The following is a 17330-nucleotide window of genomic DNA, read 5'->3' as shown; positions in this document are numbered from 1 at the left end:
TACAACAATAATATACTTGGAAATAAAAAGTTAAATACTTGTATCTTAGGCAGCAGACTGTCGCTCTACTAACTTGCAATTTTTTGAAAAATGCAAATTCTATGCTGACAGTCCAGTTATAATTTTAAATGCCTTTAAATTAAAAGTTCTTCTATAGATACCCTCACAGTTATTAACTAATTATTGCCACAGTTCAGCAACTTCTCTAGAACACACACAACTTCTGAAAATCAAGGATTGTATTCAGCCCTTTTCAAAAGAAATGCTATTTTGGAGGATGGCTGCGAGAACAGGGCGGCCATGAGACTGTGTACGAGCATAGCTGGTGTGGCAGCACAGAGTGCATACCCATGAGAAAACATTAGGAGTTAAGATGGGAGACACAACATCCTTGGGGCAGCATGTAAACAGCAGGCCCACATCCGCAGCTGTGCTCTGTGGATATGTGGGGGGCTGATAAGTGGATGAGCGCAGCGGCACAGGTGTGAATGCTGGCTGAGCATTGGTTGAAGCTAGGCAGCCCACCTAACCGCCCACTTTGTGCTCCAATAGTAAGTGAACACGTGTATTGGATCCATATATAAACCCTGTGTGTGCAGCAATAAAGTGAAGCTTGATCACTCATATTGAGTACTGTTGTGCTTCCCCACTTGAGAACAATCTGATTAGGACGCTATCCGCGGCAATGCTATTCTGATGAATTTTGTGGGAATTCCCCAGTGTCTTGGCTTATTTGCATTCGATTTAAGTAACGCTCCTATGCCATGCACATCTCCAATCGTTATCTAGGAACAGTTTCAACCACAATCCTTTATTTTTGATTCCTTCTAAAGTTCTCTCCAGATTCTGAATCCCTATATAGCAGTCAGTTGGCTATGCTCTTATCGCCAGACATACAAGTCATCCGTATTAATTAATACATCATTTTGAGTTCTAACAAATCTTTTCAGTTCAACTTTAGTTACACCTCACGTGTGTATAAAACTTCAACATGTGTTCTTAAAAATGATATTTATTTTTAGACATCAGTGCAAAAGGCTAACACAAAATAAATCCAAGTTTGGAACAGAAAAATCACTGCATTGGAACAGAAAAATCACATTAAACAGAGTGATTACCTCTGATATATCAAAATGAAAATCCAAGGTCTTGCCAGGTAGCTCCTTGGAAACATTATTAAAAATTTTTGTGAAGGAGATTTCAGGAGAACCTATGTCACCTCCATAAGATTTTGGAATATCACTAGGTACAACAAGGCTTGCTGATCTAGACACCACCAGTTTCAAGATATTGAGGGCTTCCTTCCAATATGGACTCTAAAAGAGAAAATAACTCAATCACCAAACAATCATATTGAGTAATACAGCAATTTTTAATGTATAGTAGGCCTTTTTCTTTGACTCATTTCAAGGTTCCCAAAGCCAAAAGCTCTAATCTACAGGTGAGTGCAAGGCATTAGCACTAGCAGTAGCTTTGGAACTCAAAATGCTGGTAAGGCAGCAGCGAAGCATCAGGTCATCCCACGGTTGTCAGAACAAGCCAGGCAGGCTTACTAGATCCAGATCACAGTGCACATTGGACTGTTCCATGCCCCTTGCTCTCAGTATTTACGCAGTTTGTTTATGTGTTTGTCTTTTTTTTTTTTTTTTTTTTTCCCCCCTCTTTTCTACCATTATCTGGAATATCTGTCCTTCATATCACAGAAAAAAAAATTGAGTAGCATTTAAAAGCAAAATAATTTCCACCTCTAGACATTTTTAATTATTTTACGCTCAGGGGCAGAATAAACTGAATTTAAAACAGACAAGCATATTGCATGTTTTGTATTTCCTCAGGCATTAGAAAGATGTTTAAAAAAAAATTACAACATTTTTTATTTTGCATCAAACTGATGGAGCTCTTAAAAAAAACAAGGACAAAAGTATGAGAACATAAGAGGCTGAGTCTGAGCTAAGTGCTCTCTCTTCAAAAAGATGATTAATGTGATGTAAATAATTCAGCAATCCCATTTGCAGAGATTGCAGAGTGGATAACAGAAGAGGTACACACCAAAACCAGCACTTAGGAGGGTTAACATTTATGCTCCTGAAAATGTTAGGATTCTGACTGAAACCTACATCTTCCGGTTCTTTGGTATTACTAGTAATTTTTTTTCAGTACCACTATAAGTTTGTTAAAATACTTTTTATTTACTGCATTAAAACAAATAAGCACCACTTGCAAAGCTCTAACTAGCACGTGCTTCTTTGCAATCAATGATGGCCTTCAACAACCTTGTTAATTTCTGTGTATCATAAGCATAAAAAAAATATCATCTCAACTTGAACCATCCTGTAGTAATTAATATTTATTAAGATGCATTGTGATCACAGGAGACTAAAAAAGCCTGTTTTGTAGCACCACAGTTAAACAAGAAGTCTTATTTTATGGCCTCTTATTACCCAATTGTTTAATTCTATCAAAAATGCGTATTCTTCTCTGGAATATTTTTTCAATACTACCACTATTTTGACAGCTAACATCTTCTAATTGTGATTACAGTCCATGGTGGTCTGGTCCTGCACAGAAAGCTCAGATAAAGGTTAGAGGCAAAGCAAGCAGATGCCAGGCTATGAGGACCACTGTTATGCCAATCATTGCATTTTGCCTAATGCACTCAGACAGGAACACAATATCTAAAGTACATATCCATCAATAACAAATCATCCAGGGAACACTACCTTTCCTGGTTAATTATGATTAAACCATTTGACTGAGCTACATTTGGCAATAATGGAATTCAAGGAGGAAAAAAAAGGAGAAAAATAATGAGAATGTTGTGCACTGAAATGGCTTTGTGCTCCCGGCATTTTTATAAAAATCTTTCAGCAAGATGTTACATTTTCTTCCACAAAATATTTTTCAGTAAATTGTGTTCCAATTACAAAGAATCAAATTGCCTGGGGCAAAAACACTGTTTTGGGGACTTCCTTTAATAAAAAGTGCTCAAATTCCTTAAGGTGAACATTAATGTTCCTCACTTCAACAGATTTATTAGTGCAAGTGATTTAAACATGCTCTTAACTGTAAATCTTCTTTCGGAAAAGGAATGCTCTTAAGTACTGCCCACAAGTTTTATTTAACAGTAAATGTTTTTTATTTAAAGAGTTATATTTTAATAGTCAAAGGATCATCTGCTATGTATGTATATGGCTACATACATAGAACTGTCCATGTCTATAAACAGATGCACTCTCATCCACATAATTTGTCCCAAAAGATGCAACTCTAACTGAACAAATATATAAACCTATAACAAATTAAGTATGTAGAACTAAAAAATAAAATACTATGAAGTTCAACTTTAAGCAAATTTGTTTTTATATTTAAAATATATTAAGTCTAATATTAAGTGTAATTTTCAATTTTATAACAAGCAGAAAGGCTTCTCAGAGTACCTACCTGAACATATTTACCAATAACTTTAATGATTTCCAAATTAAACTGCTTCACTGGTGCTGTGGACAGGTCAATATGACTCAGAAGACTGTAAATGATCTGTAGCAAGGATTGCTGCATACTGGATAACCCTTTCTCCAACAGCTAGGAAAAAGATTTTAAGAATTAATGCTTTTAATGGTAGCAAGAAATGAAAATGAACACTAAAATGTAGACAAACTTCCATACTTATTTATTTTTCCCTATGATAAATTTTAGTGTGCCACTCCACGATTTTCTAAATCCTATTTTATCATAAAAACGGAGAATAAAATGGAATAAAATAACATTATCTGTTCTAACTCATTTTTCCCCAAAATTTCACATCTGTTAGCACAGATCTAAAGTAGCTAATAAAAAATACTTCTTACTAATAGAAGTGCTCAAATAAAGTAAAAATCTGAAAGCTGCATGGAAAACAATTACATCCATGCATGGTATACACAGTCTTATGAATGAAGTAAATATATAGGAATTCATTTGTAAGAACATTTAAGTATTTTTTACTTATCAGTTTGAAGGAATATTCTTCAAGGTCAAGCTCTAAAAGCTTTTCACATCACAAACTTTTTTAAAGGTAACAACCAGTTTGTCTGTATAAGTGCTTGGCAGAATCATATTGAATTCTATCCTTAAATTACCTTTGATGATATACTACATGCTACTTACAAATGAACTTTGAAATTAATTCTTAAGGACAACTTTAAATGTGTACTTAGTTAAAACATATATTTTAAAATATGCATTAGATGTATTTTACTAAAGTCAAGACTGTGCATATTTTACTCATGTAGCATAGAGCATAACTGATGTTACAAAACAGTACTATGTTAAAAAGGGACCAGTGGTTATTATTTCAAGGCACACTCCAGTTGTTGCAATCCTAAGTAGTCATCCCTTTTCCATATCCTAAAACATTTTGTTATTATTTTCCATGACGAAAGATGATCTTTTCCTCCCAATATTCAGAGTCATATGAACAAGGAATAGGTAAAGAGTCAACATGAAATACACCTTCATTAAAAATTTACCTCTGCAAGATAAGTCACGAGGTTAAAGGTGGCATCTGAGAAGGAGTCATGCAAATATCTACACACAACGTTAATCCAGTTAGAACAGTCCCTGGAATAACTGTGTGTACTGTATAAACTCATCATATGAGCCAGATTGGCAAGAGTTGGTGATTTCTCCTCTGCGCAAACCTGAAAAGCCAAAAGTATATACAATTACATTACAGATCACAAAATTTTAACCTATCAGGGAGCAAGACTGTTTAATTACTGAAAACGTAGTTCCACATTCCTGAATGGGTGATGACTACACCCTGATATTCATAAGCCATGACCTGTCGCTTCAGCATTACTGACCATCCTTCTTTTAAATAAATCTTGACTAGCCGTTTTCTACTACCGTGGTACTAATCAGAGCTATGTGGGTTAGCACTGAGGAAGCCAGAATTATCTGCAATATTTATACTGTAGTATCCACAATCCCAGCTTGTTCACTACTCATACTAGTCTTACTTTAACTTTGTGCTGGGGTAGCAGAAAACCTAGATAATCTTCTCAATGAATGCCTGACATCTATAGACTTTGCATATTATAAAGCTATCATAAATGGGTTAAGTCACACTCTCATTTGAGGCAAAGAAGTCAGTAAAAGTTCTGAGAACCAAGACATTCTCAAAAGTAACAGCAGTAATATATCAATCTTTTTTTTTTTTAAAAAGATATTTCCTGTTAGTCACTCTGTACAAGAAATAGTCTTTGCTTCCTACCCACAAGTATGAAAGATAAGATTATGAAAGATAAGATTCTCTTATCATCAATTATTTAGGAAGTGTGCATTAGAATTGAGTTAGTTTAAATTTAATTAAATGTTAACATTATAATATTACAACCTGAAAATCAAACAAGAAAAAGTAAATGTTATCATTGCTAACATGTAATTTCTTTCTTTACTTATAAAGTTTATAGAAAAGCTAAATGTATTTATTTTTCAGTGACAAAAGAAAACTCAGGAGCTTATTCAGACCAACCAGACTGGACCACATTTTTGAAATCAAACATTTCATAGTTATCTCTCTATAACTCATAGAATCATATAAATGAATTATATGAAGGAGTGGAAAAATACTGAACCAGTGCTGGTAATAAAAGTAAATTCCAGCAAGCAAAATTCTACATACCTTTGCTATCCTGTCAGCTGTTTCCTTACAGAACTGAGTTGGATTATCAAAATGTTGGATCAAATGAGGAAGTAAGCACAAGATGTTCAGGGGAAATCCTAAACACATACATAAACACAGTTATATGAGCCCTAATGATTTTAACATAATTTAATGTGGACTGTGTGTGTGTGTGTATCTTTCTGGTATTTAAGTACTCTTAGAGTATGATATACCTACATTCACGCATATATATATATTACATATAAATATGTATTATTATATACTATACATCATATATATAAATAGACACTATATTCATGTATAATATGTGTGTGTGTCTAACATGACATGAAACTAAAATCATCACTGGATCAATTAAGCAAAGCTGTCAAGAAATTCAGCAGCTTAATGCAGTACAGGAAAATTATTCATAAAATGTGCAAATGTTGGGCATAGTACTTACAGAGCTTTTTAGTATAAGATCACAAGAAGTAATACATAAACTCTTCAGACTTATTTGTCAGCAAGTTTGAAGTAATTTATACGTCAATACATAAAGTTTTTATGCAGTTTTTTTTTGGCACATAATGACTGTCAGTAATGTATTCCCACTTATTAGCACTGCACTATCAACAGCTACAAAAAACATTTGATTGAAGGGAGTTCCTTTCAAGGCAAATGCATAACCACTAATGATTTTGATTATACTTCACTTGATTAAAAAAACCACGACATTTTCATTACAAATATATTTACTAGTGATACCTGCTAGCTGAGAAGGATCCACCAAAGCATGCCTGGAAATTGTGATGAGTTTACTGAGGAGGTGAACTGTCATTTCTTGTGTGGATGCTGAAGTAAAGCCTTTTAGGAAAAGCTGCTGAAGGCCTGGGAAGTTATTCCATTTCAGTTTATTCTGCACCTTTTCTATCTTTTCCCGACTCTCTGATTTATCCAGAGGCAAGTGAATAAGAAGTTTGTTGAGCAGCTTGAGAGCCAAAAGATATTCATACTCATAGTCTGACTCTAGCAATGAAGTTGCAATCCAAAATATGGTGGCCATCAGATTGACAGGATCAGTAGTTGGCTGCACATCATACATCCCTCCCTCCCTCAGGGAGGAAAGGCTTCTAGTCCTGGCCAAACTTCCACCATGATTTATTCTTCCATCCATTATATCCAGTGTGTTGCTCCGTCGACGGTCACCTCTCCTCTCACTGATCAAATTCAGTCTCAAAGAATTACTTCTGGTATTGTTGTAGTATCCCAAACAACTGCCACTGTTAATGGGACTTGTGCTTAGATTTATCTGTCCAGTGCTTTTCCTATTAGCTGCATACTTGTTCCCCATTACAGAATCATGGTATGAGGTTCTAAAATAAAAATCATTATAACATGTTATTCAATGTAAAATGCAGCAATATTCTTTAGGAAAAAAAAAAAAGATCTGACACTAATCACAAAGATAGACAACTCAGTCAGCATTATTGCAGTATGTGGAAATACATGGAAAACTATCACAAAATATGAAAATACTCTATTGAGAATATTTCTCTATGTATTACAATATCCTTGCAGTGTAAGAACAAGACTTTAACAACCCATTACCTTTTTTATAACATATATTCATTACAATCACCAAATGCCCTAATAGTCACACAGCAACTCAGTAAAATAAGGAAAATTAACCTGAAGCATGTAAAAGATGATTTCTGAATTGAAGATCTAGCATTCCGACTTAACTTCTTAATAGATGTGATAAAGGTAGAGAAATAAGTGAATAAATATATATTTTTTGCTTATTACCTTATTTTTCTCTTCTAAAAAAAATCAACTACTTCTAGTTCTCACCCGTAAAATACTTAGAAATGAAATAAATTCTTAGAAATATCAACATTTTCAGAAACCTTTTCTATGCAATTAAAAAAAAGAAGATGTGCGTTCAGCAATTCTCTTCAATTTTGATAAAAGTTATTGAGCTAACCACTCAAACTGGAATGAAACACAGTAAGAAAGGACTCAGACCGTTCAATCAGACTTCCCTCAAACATGGACAAAAAATCTAAGGCCTAAAAAACCCCAGCATTTTCTACTGCTGAAGAAATTTCTTCTATAGTAAGATTGGAAAGTGGTTTGAGAGCAGCCCTGAGGAGAAGGATTTGAGTGTCACTTGATGAAAGATTCAACACAAGCCGGTAATGTGCACTTGCAGCCCAGAAGACCAACCATATCCTGGGTTGCATCAAGAGAAATGTGACCAGGAGGTGGAGGGAGGTGATTCTGCTCCCCTACTCTGCTCTCATGAGACCTGACCAGATCCAGTTCTGACATCCCAACACTAGAAGGAATCAAGCTGTTTGAGTGTGTCCTGACGAGGGCCACAAAGATGATCAGAGGGCTGGAGCATCTCCACTACAAAGACAGGCTGAGAGAGTTGGGGCTCTTCAGCCTGGAGAAGAGAGGTATCTGGGGGGATCCTATAGCAGCCTTCCAGTACCTGAAGGGAGCCTACAGGAAAGCTGGGGAGGTACTTTTTATAAGGGCAGGTAACAACAGGGTAAGTGGAAATGGTTTTAAACTGGAAGAGGGTAGATTTAGACTAGATATTAGGAAGACATTCTTTTGTATTGGGGTGGTGAGACACAGGAACAGGTTGCTCAGAGAGGTTGTGAATGCCCTGTCCCTGCAAGCATTCAAGGCAGGCTGGATGAGGCTCTGAGCAACCTGGTCTCGGTCCCCTGCCTATAGCAGAGAGGTTGGAACTAGATGATCTTAGAGGTGCCATCCAACCCAAACCATTCTATGACTCTATGATTGGAATAGAAGTATTTATTGCAGCAAGATTTTATATCTGTAAACTTTAAATTACTTCTTAAATATTACACAAATGGGGAATAATAAGATCCCATGAAATTATAATATTTAATCTAGTTCATTAGGGCTTGATAAAGTCCTGAATGCATTCACAGTGCCTCTTTTGAGAAATTTCAGAAGAAATGACAGAACAAATTAAATGGAAATTTTTGAACCAAGAGGCTAATTTGGAATGGTAGCAGATATCTACTTCAGCAAATCTAGGCTCTTATGAGTTTTGCTTGGGGAAGAACGCTGAAAACATCATAAAAGAGAAGCAATTTTGCCAGTGAGATATCACTACCCTGCAAAGATGGTAACTAATAATTTCATTACATAAGTTACAGAGATCTTAAATAATTCAAGTGTATAAAAACATAGAATGTAGCTTGACTAGTGAAAGAACTTACTGAGAAAGAGCAGAAAGCAGATCATAATGCTTCATGGTTTCAGCCAACGTATCAATAGCAGATTCTAAAGTCAGAAGCAGTTCTATGACAAAACCCTGGGGAAAGCCACAGGTCATTATAAAACATGCAGTATGCAAAAGGGAAATCACATCCCAACTATTGAGCAATATAAAATCAGCATCAATAACTATATTATTCTTATGCTACAGTTAGAAGATGACCTTGAAGAGAAAGGTCAAGCTGGCTATAGTTTTAAGATGGGTAAAAAGTAAAATGACAAGCCCTTCAATTCATTCCTAAAATTTCAAAAAATTAATTCTGATTTACACTATTCTTAAGTATGGTCTCACCCTTGGTTACTTAGATTTTCATTTTGCAATATTGAAAGCTTAGATTTAGACATGACACCAAGTTGGATGTTTTTAACACTTCACCTTAATAAAGAACACAAAATTATCTTTTATATGGCTGATCTCAGGAATCCTTTAGTATGAAAGATACAGCATTTTTAAGAAACAGAGGCATCAAACTCTTGTAAAGTTCATACTATATAGCAAATCTCATTTTACTAGGTGAAAATTCAGAAAATGTAATGACTAAAACTGCTTGGATATACAAAGTATCTTTAAAAACAGAAGTAACCAAATCCAAAACACTTTCAAATTTGGCCATCATTAAAATAATAGACAAGGATGTCAGTTTTCTAATAAAATTAGGGGGGGGAAAAAATCAAATACCTGAGCTTCTTCTCCTGCATCTCCAACAGTTTCTACTAATCTGGAGAGAACATCAGAAAGTGTAGATGCAGTAAGAGGCTGCTTCAGAGCCCTGAAGATCTGAAAGGATCTCCCGGCATAGTGTCGAGAGGAACACGAAAGAGCAGTTTGCAAAGCAACTTCACTTAGACAGTGTTCCAATTGAAATCCTCCTATACAAGAAAATAAATACTTTGATATCCCACAAACATACTTGATTTTAATAAACAGTGTAACTGTTGAAGTCATCCTTAACTATAAAATATTCTCGTCTCCTACAATTTTCCTCAAGGAATACTTATTTGAAAAATCTTTCCAGGCGTATGAACATATGCTCCACAATACTTAACACTTGAGAGACTTGCTGATAATAAAACACTTATGATTTGAATGTTATGTCCGCAATAAACTAGTAAGATCTTTATCTCATTCCTAGAATATTATATTTAAATCCGATTCAACAGAAGTATGAACTGAAATGTGTGATGCACAAGAAAATCAGTATTTTATAGAAGCAGGAAGCTATCACAAAGTCACTTTATAGAGCATCTGTAAACTTACTGGCATTGAAAAAAAAACATGCAGTTGGGGACTTAAACATGCTATCATATTTTGACTGCTTTCTAGCTTACCTGAGCTAGACTGTTTAAATATAGATACCACATGCTTTAAAAATACAGTTAACTGTTCAGCACTCTTTATATTAGGGTTCTTTGCCGAAACATCTTCATGATTCCAAAGCGGCCCTCTTTTCCTAAAAATATAAAAACAGAGCAAACATGAAATCACAGCCTTTGTCACTAGTGTTAAATGTTATTCCTGCTTTACGTAACTGCAAAATAATCTACTGCCTATCACATAAATGAAGCCACTTAGAATTGCAGACACAAATCAAAGAACTTTGGCAACAGCTTAATATTGCTACAATAATACACAGAAAAGTAAGAAACAGGGAAAAGCAATGTATCAATTCTAACTGAGCAGTGTAAATCTGCAGAGATGCTCTCCATTAGGTGATATTTAGTGACATAACAAAAAGCCAGTTACAGCTACCACCATTATACAACTGTTAAAACCACACTCTTTTTTTATCTTTTTCTTCTCAGCAGTAAACTACACTATTATAAATTCAGGGCTATAAAAATCTCATAACTTTTGATTAAGTAAATTGGATTTCAGACTTACACAATCTTGAAAGCTTTATATATACTATCACATAATCTGAACAAGTGTTGCTTTTTTTTTTTTTTTTACAGATGTTCTTTGCCACTAATTTTTATTCCCTCCCCCCCCAGTTCCCATCTTTTTTCTGTAAGTCAATCAATCCATAGCCGTTTCCCACAAATCTTGCAGCTTCCTAATCATTTTTCTGTATTTTTTCATCGGGATGGAAGAAAAAATGCAGAAAGCAATGATAACGAATCTATGTAGAACATGGTAAAAGTCTTTCAAACACTGAGGACAAGGAAATTCTTTCAAATAGTTGGAAATTTAGGGTTGTTTATAAACTGCACCACATAAAAACTCTTCAGGGTTAAACTCAATATTCTTATTGATACAACATTTTTTTTAGCAAAAATGAAAATTAAAATCTTACCTTGAGGTAATGAATTCTATGAGAGTTTTTACTTTTTCATCCTGCTCTACTGAAATGTCAACCTCATTGAGGATGGTGGTGTGCATATGAGACATGGCAGCACTCGTATTTCCTAAACTGATGCTAGAAGAGGTAGAACTTGAACTAAGCCCTGAGTCAGTCATTGGGGAGGGCTGGTAATCAGGTATAAAATCATGAACACCTGTTGAAATATAAAGGAGACCATTATGAGCTCAACAGTTCAATACTAAATAAATAAAAAGAAAAATTAGCCCTATAAAAATTAGTAAATTAACAAATATAATGAGAATCATTGCATGGACGCAATAATTTCAAATGAAATCAAACAAACTTTCAAAGCCTTAGAATGAGTGGACCCTTAATAAAGAACAGCTAGATTCCTTCTTTTGAATCACTGGACGCTGTTTGATTTTTGTATTGGTAATATAGTGAAACAACAGCTCAACAGCCTTTGAAGCATCTCATCATACAGTAAAGAAAGTTGAGACAAGTGATCCAAACTGCTTACAAATAACGTGCAGATTTTTATTTTTTTTTTGGCTAAAAGTCAGTCCCACTGTAACTGACAGCACTTTAAAACAGCAAACGCTAAGTTTTAACTAGTGAATCAATCCTAAGGAGAGCCTTTCTGGCTGCACAGCTTCTGAATTTAGGTTAACATAGTTGCTGCTCTCCATGAAAAGAATCATGAGGCCATGAAAGAGAACTGTACCATCTCCTCACGTTATGTCTACAATGACAAGCTGCTAGGAGAAAGCAAACAGATAAAAGAAGACAGTCATGAATCTCTGACTGTAATAATTGTACATAAACTTGAAACCCACCAACAAACACCAAAAAATAAATAAATAAAAAATCAATCTACTGAGCTACAGGACTGAGGCACTACCTGTTTCAAAGTTCAAATCAACTTGCTTGATCTTGCACTAGGTACACATACATGTAAAGATCTTATTTTAATCCCCAGATGGAAATATTTGATACTGATCATATTGCAGTTCCCCTTAGATATTTTTGTTCAGTAACCATAGCATAATATTGTGTCACATTTAGAAAGTTCTGCTCAAAACTGCAGATTAGGAACAGAATGGTTACACGGGTGCATTAGTAAAGATCTGTGAATACGTTTACAAAAAATAATTCCTTGATTACGTCCACTTTTTAATTCCTCATAACTGTGAATTATCAGATGCAGAAAACAGATGCATATTTTTGGTCAAAAACAAAACCAGTTCTGATTCAGGATGGAACTGCCAGATTTTACAGCAACATACTGCCACCTACTGAATTCATATGAATTACTCTTTTTGCTTTTCTTTAGAAAATACCTTAGGCTTACACCTATTACATTCATGATTACACAAAAAAGAATAGAATTTATTGCATAATTATGATATCGTGATGTTTAGGTAGACCTCACAAGAATATTCTGCTAGGTTACTAAACAATGACAAAAAACTGAAGTCAGAAATTCAAAGTTTTTATGCTCAAGTAAGAGATGCATTTTCCTGTTGTTTTTTTTTTTATTTTATTTTATTTTAGAAGCATCTTAAAAACTGTGCTATTACAGATCCAAAGCATAAAATTTCCTCTGTTTTTTCCATTATTAATTGCTCAACTGAGCTCTCAACTTTGACAATGGGGCACAAAGTCCAAATGTACTTTGTACATACAGTACTCATTTGGTCTTAAAATATTTTTTAGCCAGCTAGGTAGAGCTGAAATAGTTTACTAGCAAGGGCTCTGAAAAACAGTAAAGTAAAAGAGATCTTGATAATGCCTAGAAGTAAACTTCCTGTGTCATTTTAACAAGTCTAAAGCATACCTGTAAAAGTATAATCTAAGTGTGTAGTTTGCTTGACAGTAAGCATCCTGGACTCATTGAACTCTCTGTTTCTGAGTAGGACAGAAGCAACAGATTGGACATTACTGCCAGATCCCATCACTATCAGCAGATGCAAAAGCAGTCGTTTACAATGCTCATAAACTTCAGGGTGACAGTGGTCAAAACCTAACACAGATTTTAAAAAAAAAAGAAGTTTTATTAAATGCAGAGAGCACATTTAATTCAATTATTATAATAGCAGTTCTTCACATTGTTATATTTTATCAGAAAGACATATAATGAAATAAATAACTGCACACATGATTACTGCTAGATACAGAAGATATTTCTTCCTTCCTCAGATGTTTTTTCAGTGTTCAAATATAAAAACAAAGCACATAGTTTAACAAACAAAGATATCCTCATTTCTTACATAGCAGTCAGAAATCAATATGTTCTCCGTATGAAAATTACAACAAAGACAAACAGAAAGAAAAAATAAGGAGAATTTCACTTTGTCTTCTACATGAAGACAGAGGGAAAAGAGGTACAACAAATTGCTGTTGAACAATAGCAATCCCTCTTAATTATATTCATTTTAACCAAATTGAAAGGTATTCAGGTGAAATCTTTTTCAAAAGGAAAAGGAATGCCATTTTTATTTTTTTAAAGTAAGTTTTCAAATAAGCCATCACAGGTATATAAACAGTGCAGATTTTTAGCAATACAGCAGTCCTTTCCGTGTTTCGTGTTAAAGCTGTGTCTGTAAATATTAACATATTAATAAAATTTAAATATAACGATAAACACTAATTTAAATGGAGAAAAGAACAGCTATGTACTTAGGAAGTATTTCTAGAAGCATGTTCGTACCTATAAAAATGGCATGAAGCAAAAGATGCAAGTAACCTCCCCATTCCACCTTCACACTGTGGTCAACTATCAAGTCAGTCAAAAGGATCACTGCAATGTTGCATCTAAAAACAAAAATAAATCTGTTAGCAGAACATAACATACAACCTTTATGTACAGCTGCAAAGAGCTTAAAAATTCTTTTGAACAGTATTCTCTCAAGTCTAGTTACAAACACCCACAAACTTGCGTTAAGGGAAATACATATTCTCACAATGAAGATAAACTCCAGTTCCCCAAAATAAAAGGCTTAAAAATCTCAAACTACCAGATGTGTAAAATCACAGAAAATAATTGTACTATCTTTATCTATTACCTTTAAATCTGTTTAAATTCCTATATTTGTACAACACAAATTGAAAAGTAATGAATTGCCATCAGCAAGCATTTAACAACTGTCAAAACAATTACCTGTGCAGAGACATGCCCGGAGAAGTTGTTTCAGGCAAATAATCCACTAAGGGTGACCAGCAACCTCCATTGGGTGGAAAAGGGAGAGGCTCTCCTTGATTGTGCTCCATCACCTTCAACCGCCAGTTTGAATACAGAGGCATTGAATCACCTAACACAACAGATGAAAAAACAAAATATAAAAATAAAAACACCCTCAATATGTGTAATTTTGTATTCTATAAGTCTTCTAAAGAATGTTATACAATACAGAAATTGCCTGTTTCTGCTTTACAGTCTTCTGAATATTTTTAAATTCTTGACAAACTGAGGCCTATAAGCAGTAGTTGAACACAGGCAATGATAATTTGGGTGAATTTGGTACAAGAGCAGTCATAGTTAATAAGCCTCTCTTAAGAAATGCCTCCAAAAGTAGATAGCAATTTCAGAAAGGACTGACTTTTATCCTTGCACCTGCACCTCAGAAAAAAACAGAACACAAATCAAATTAAATTAATTAATTAAAGTAAGCTTGAAAATTAATTAGAGATACACTGCAAGATTTTTCTTCCCTGCTATACTTCGCTTTGATAAGGATTCTTAGAAAGTTCTGTATGTTCTTTTTTTAAACAGGTACTGCTGCTGTTTAAAAGAATAATTACTTCTAATTTTATGTCTTTCTTTTTAACTTATTTTCTATCATTTTTTTCCTCATTCATTTAATTTTCCACTTGCTAATCTCTCTTCTATTTCTTCAGCCTAACATTCTATCTTTCGTGCCGATGGGGCAAAGAAATGGAATGAAACTGCTTCACGTGCAATGACGTTTACAACTCATTCTGGGTTACAAGGTAAGGAAAGAAGGCAAGTTAATCTCCCTTACACACAGTACTGCAATCAAATATGTGCAAGATCTGAACTGCAAAACAAAGACTGAGGAGTGTAAAATAATAATAATAATAATAATAAATATTATATTAAATATATATATTTAAAATAAGTTCATGCAAAAACCTCTTTATTTATCACTACTTCCTCATGTTTTCCAAAACTTTCAGCAAAAGCATTAATTTTTGAAAATTTTATTTTCTATACATAGAAATATTTATAAATTAAAATATTACTTTTTTCCTCTTCATATGATCCTCCAGAGCTGCTGCTGTAGCGAGATTCTAGTCTGTGGTGCTGACGGTTCAAGTTACTGTTCAACCCGCTGTAGATGTCTAGATGTGCATAACTGCAGGAACAAATAAAGAGACATTAGTAATTGACATTCTGTTGTAAAAACTAATTAGGGACTCTGTATTTCAATAAAACTGTTATGCAAAAATATTTCATCTCACCAGGACAATTATACAATATGATATAAAACATCTCAGCTGTGTAAGACCTCCTGCAGCAATGCTACATGAGAGTATTCAAAGAGGGAATCCAGTACAAATCGATTTGATAAATCATTTCCATTAGCATTTAAAATATTAACATGAGTTGCCATTACACATTCTTCTCACTAATGATGAAATGTTTCTTTGATCTTCATTAATCTGATAAACTAGAAGGAAGTCAGAGAAACTGAAGTGCTAAACGCATAATTTCTAAGCTCTTTTGATACAGATTCTATAACTCCTTCCTCTCCCCCAGCCCAATATATACACAGTATATCATATCAAAAAGCATTTACTCGAGGGAGACTTTAGACAACGCTATAACAGATGCCAAAACTTTCACAGACTTTCAAACCTGTCATCGTTACTTTAAAAGCTTCTTCAGCTCAAGCCTGAAAAGTAGCCAAATACTTGTATGTGCCTGGATAGGACAAATTCTGAATGACACCTCAGATTTCATAATTTTCTATGATTTGTTTTAATTGAAGTATGAGGCATGTATCTGCCAATATATTTACCAATTTAATTATATTGATATCATCATCCTGGAGAAGAAAATTGTTCAAATGGGAAATTACATTACTATAATTAGAGAAATACAATTACTTCTGTATTTGCTGCAGAAATATTTCTAGGGCTTGGAAACAAGTCATTACCTACATTACAGTTACATTACTCTATAGTAATGGCCTGCGCATACATTTTTATGTACACACATTCTCTAATGCTAATCAAGGAATCCTTGTTCCTCTTTCACTGTAAAGTGAGCTAGCTCACATTTGACACACAATGAAAGCATGCCCGCAGCAGCTTTGAGTTGGCATCCCAGCTAATTCCACATCAGCTCTTTGCTTTCCACTACATTCACACCAGTACTGCTATTTGGTAAGTTCCTTCAAAAGATGACTCTAAAGAACATCCCTGAAGACTGGAGGATAGCCAATGTCACTCCGGTCTTCAAAAAGGGCAAGAAGGAAGATCTGGGTAATTATAGGCCTGTCAGCCTCACCTCTGTCCCTGGAAAGGTGATGGAACAGCTTGTGCTGGATACCATCTCCAGACAACTGGGAGAAAAGGAGGTTATCAGGAGTAGTCAGCACAGGTTCACCAAGGGGAGGTCGTGCTCGACCAAGCTGGTGGCCTTCTATGATGCTGTCACAAGCTGGATGGATGGGGGAAGAGCGGTAGATATAGTCTACCTTGATTTTAGAAAGGCATTTGATACTGTCTCCCACGACATCCTTATAGCAAAGCTGAGGAAGTGTGGGATAGATGAGTGGACAGTGAGGTGGGTTGAGAACTGGCTGACTGGCAGAGCGCAGAGGGTCGTCGTTGGTGGTGCAGAGTCTGGCTGGAGACCTGTAACCAATGGTGTCCCCCAGGGGTCTGTGCTGGGTCCGGTCTTGTTCAACATCTTCATCAACGACCTTGATGAGGGGATAGTGGCCACCCTCAGCAAGTTTGCTGATGATACGAAGTTGGGAGGATTGGTTGACACGCCTGAAGGCTGTGCTGCCATTCAGTGAGACCTGGAC

General features: G+C 34.9%; 1 protein-coding gene across 1 annotated transcript in view; it reads right to left on the bottom strand.

Moving 5' to 3' along the window:
- Positions 1-15652, bottom strand: part of LOC100544335 (protein furry homolog-like) — a gene marked incomplete at its 5' end in the record, with an annotated part of 41638 nt that extends 25986 nt beyond the window's left edge. Inside the window, 13 exons of the mRNA XM_010710212.3 lie at positions 1119-1316; positions 3442-3582; positions 4509-4679; positions 5666-5763; positions 6413-7020; positions 8911-9005; positions 9648-9838; positions 10298-10419; positions 11263-11464; positions 13109-13294; positions 13982-14085; positions 14432-14582; positions 15535-15652. Of these exons, the coding sequence (XP_010708514.2) occupies positions 1119-1316; positions 3442-3582; positions 4509-4679; positions 5666-5763; positions 6413-7020; positions 8911-9005; positions 9648-9838; positions 10298-10419; positions 11263-11464; positions 13109-13294; positions 13982-14085; positions 14432-14582; positions 15535-15652 (2385 nt within the window). The remainder of the gene's footprint in view (positions 1-1118; positions 1317-3441; positions 3583-4508; positions 4680-5665; positions 5764-6412; positions 7021-8910; positions 9006-9647; positions 9839-10297; positions 10420-11262; positions 11465-13108; positions 13295-13981; positions 14086-14431; positions 14583-15534) is intronic.
- Between the last annotated feature and the right edge of the window lie 1678 nt (positions 15653-17330).

Source organism: Meleagris gallopavo, chromosome 4 (genome assembly GCF_000146605.3).
Source record: "Meleagris gallopavo isolate NT-WF06-2002-E0010 breed Aviagen turkey brand Nicholas breeding stock chromosome 4, Turkey_5.1, whole genome shotgun sequence".
Taxonomy (NCBI): Eukaryota; Metazoa; Chordata; class Aves; order Galliformes; family Phasianidae; genus Meleagris; species Meleagris gallopavo.
Note: the sequence above shows the minus strand (reverse complement) of the source record. Positions and strands in the feature narration are given on the sequence as shown.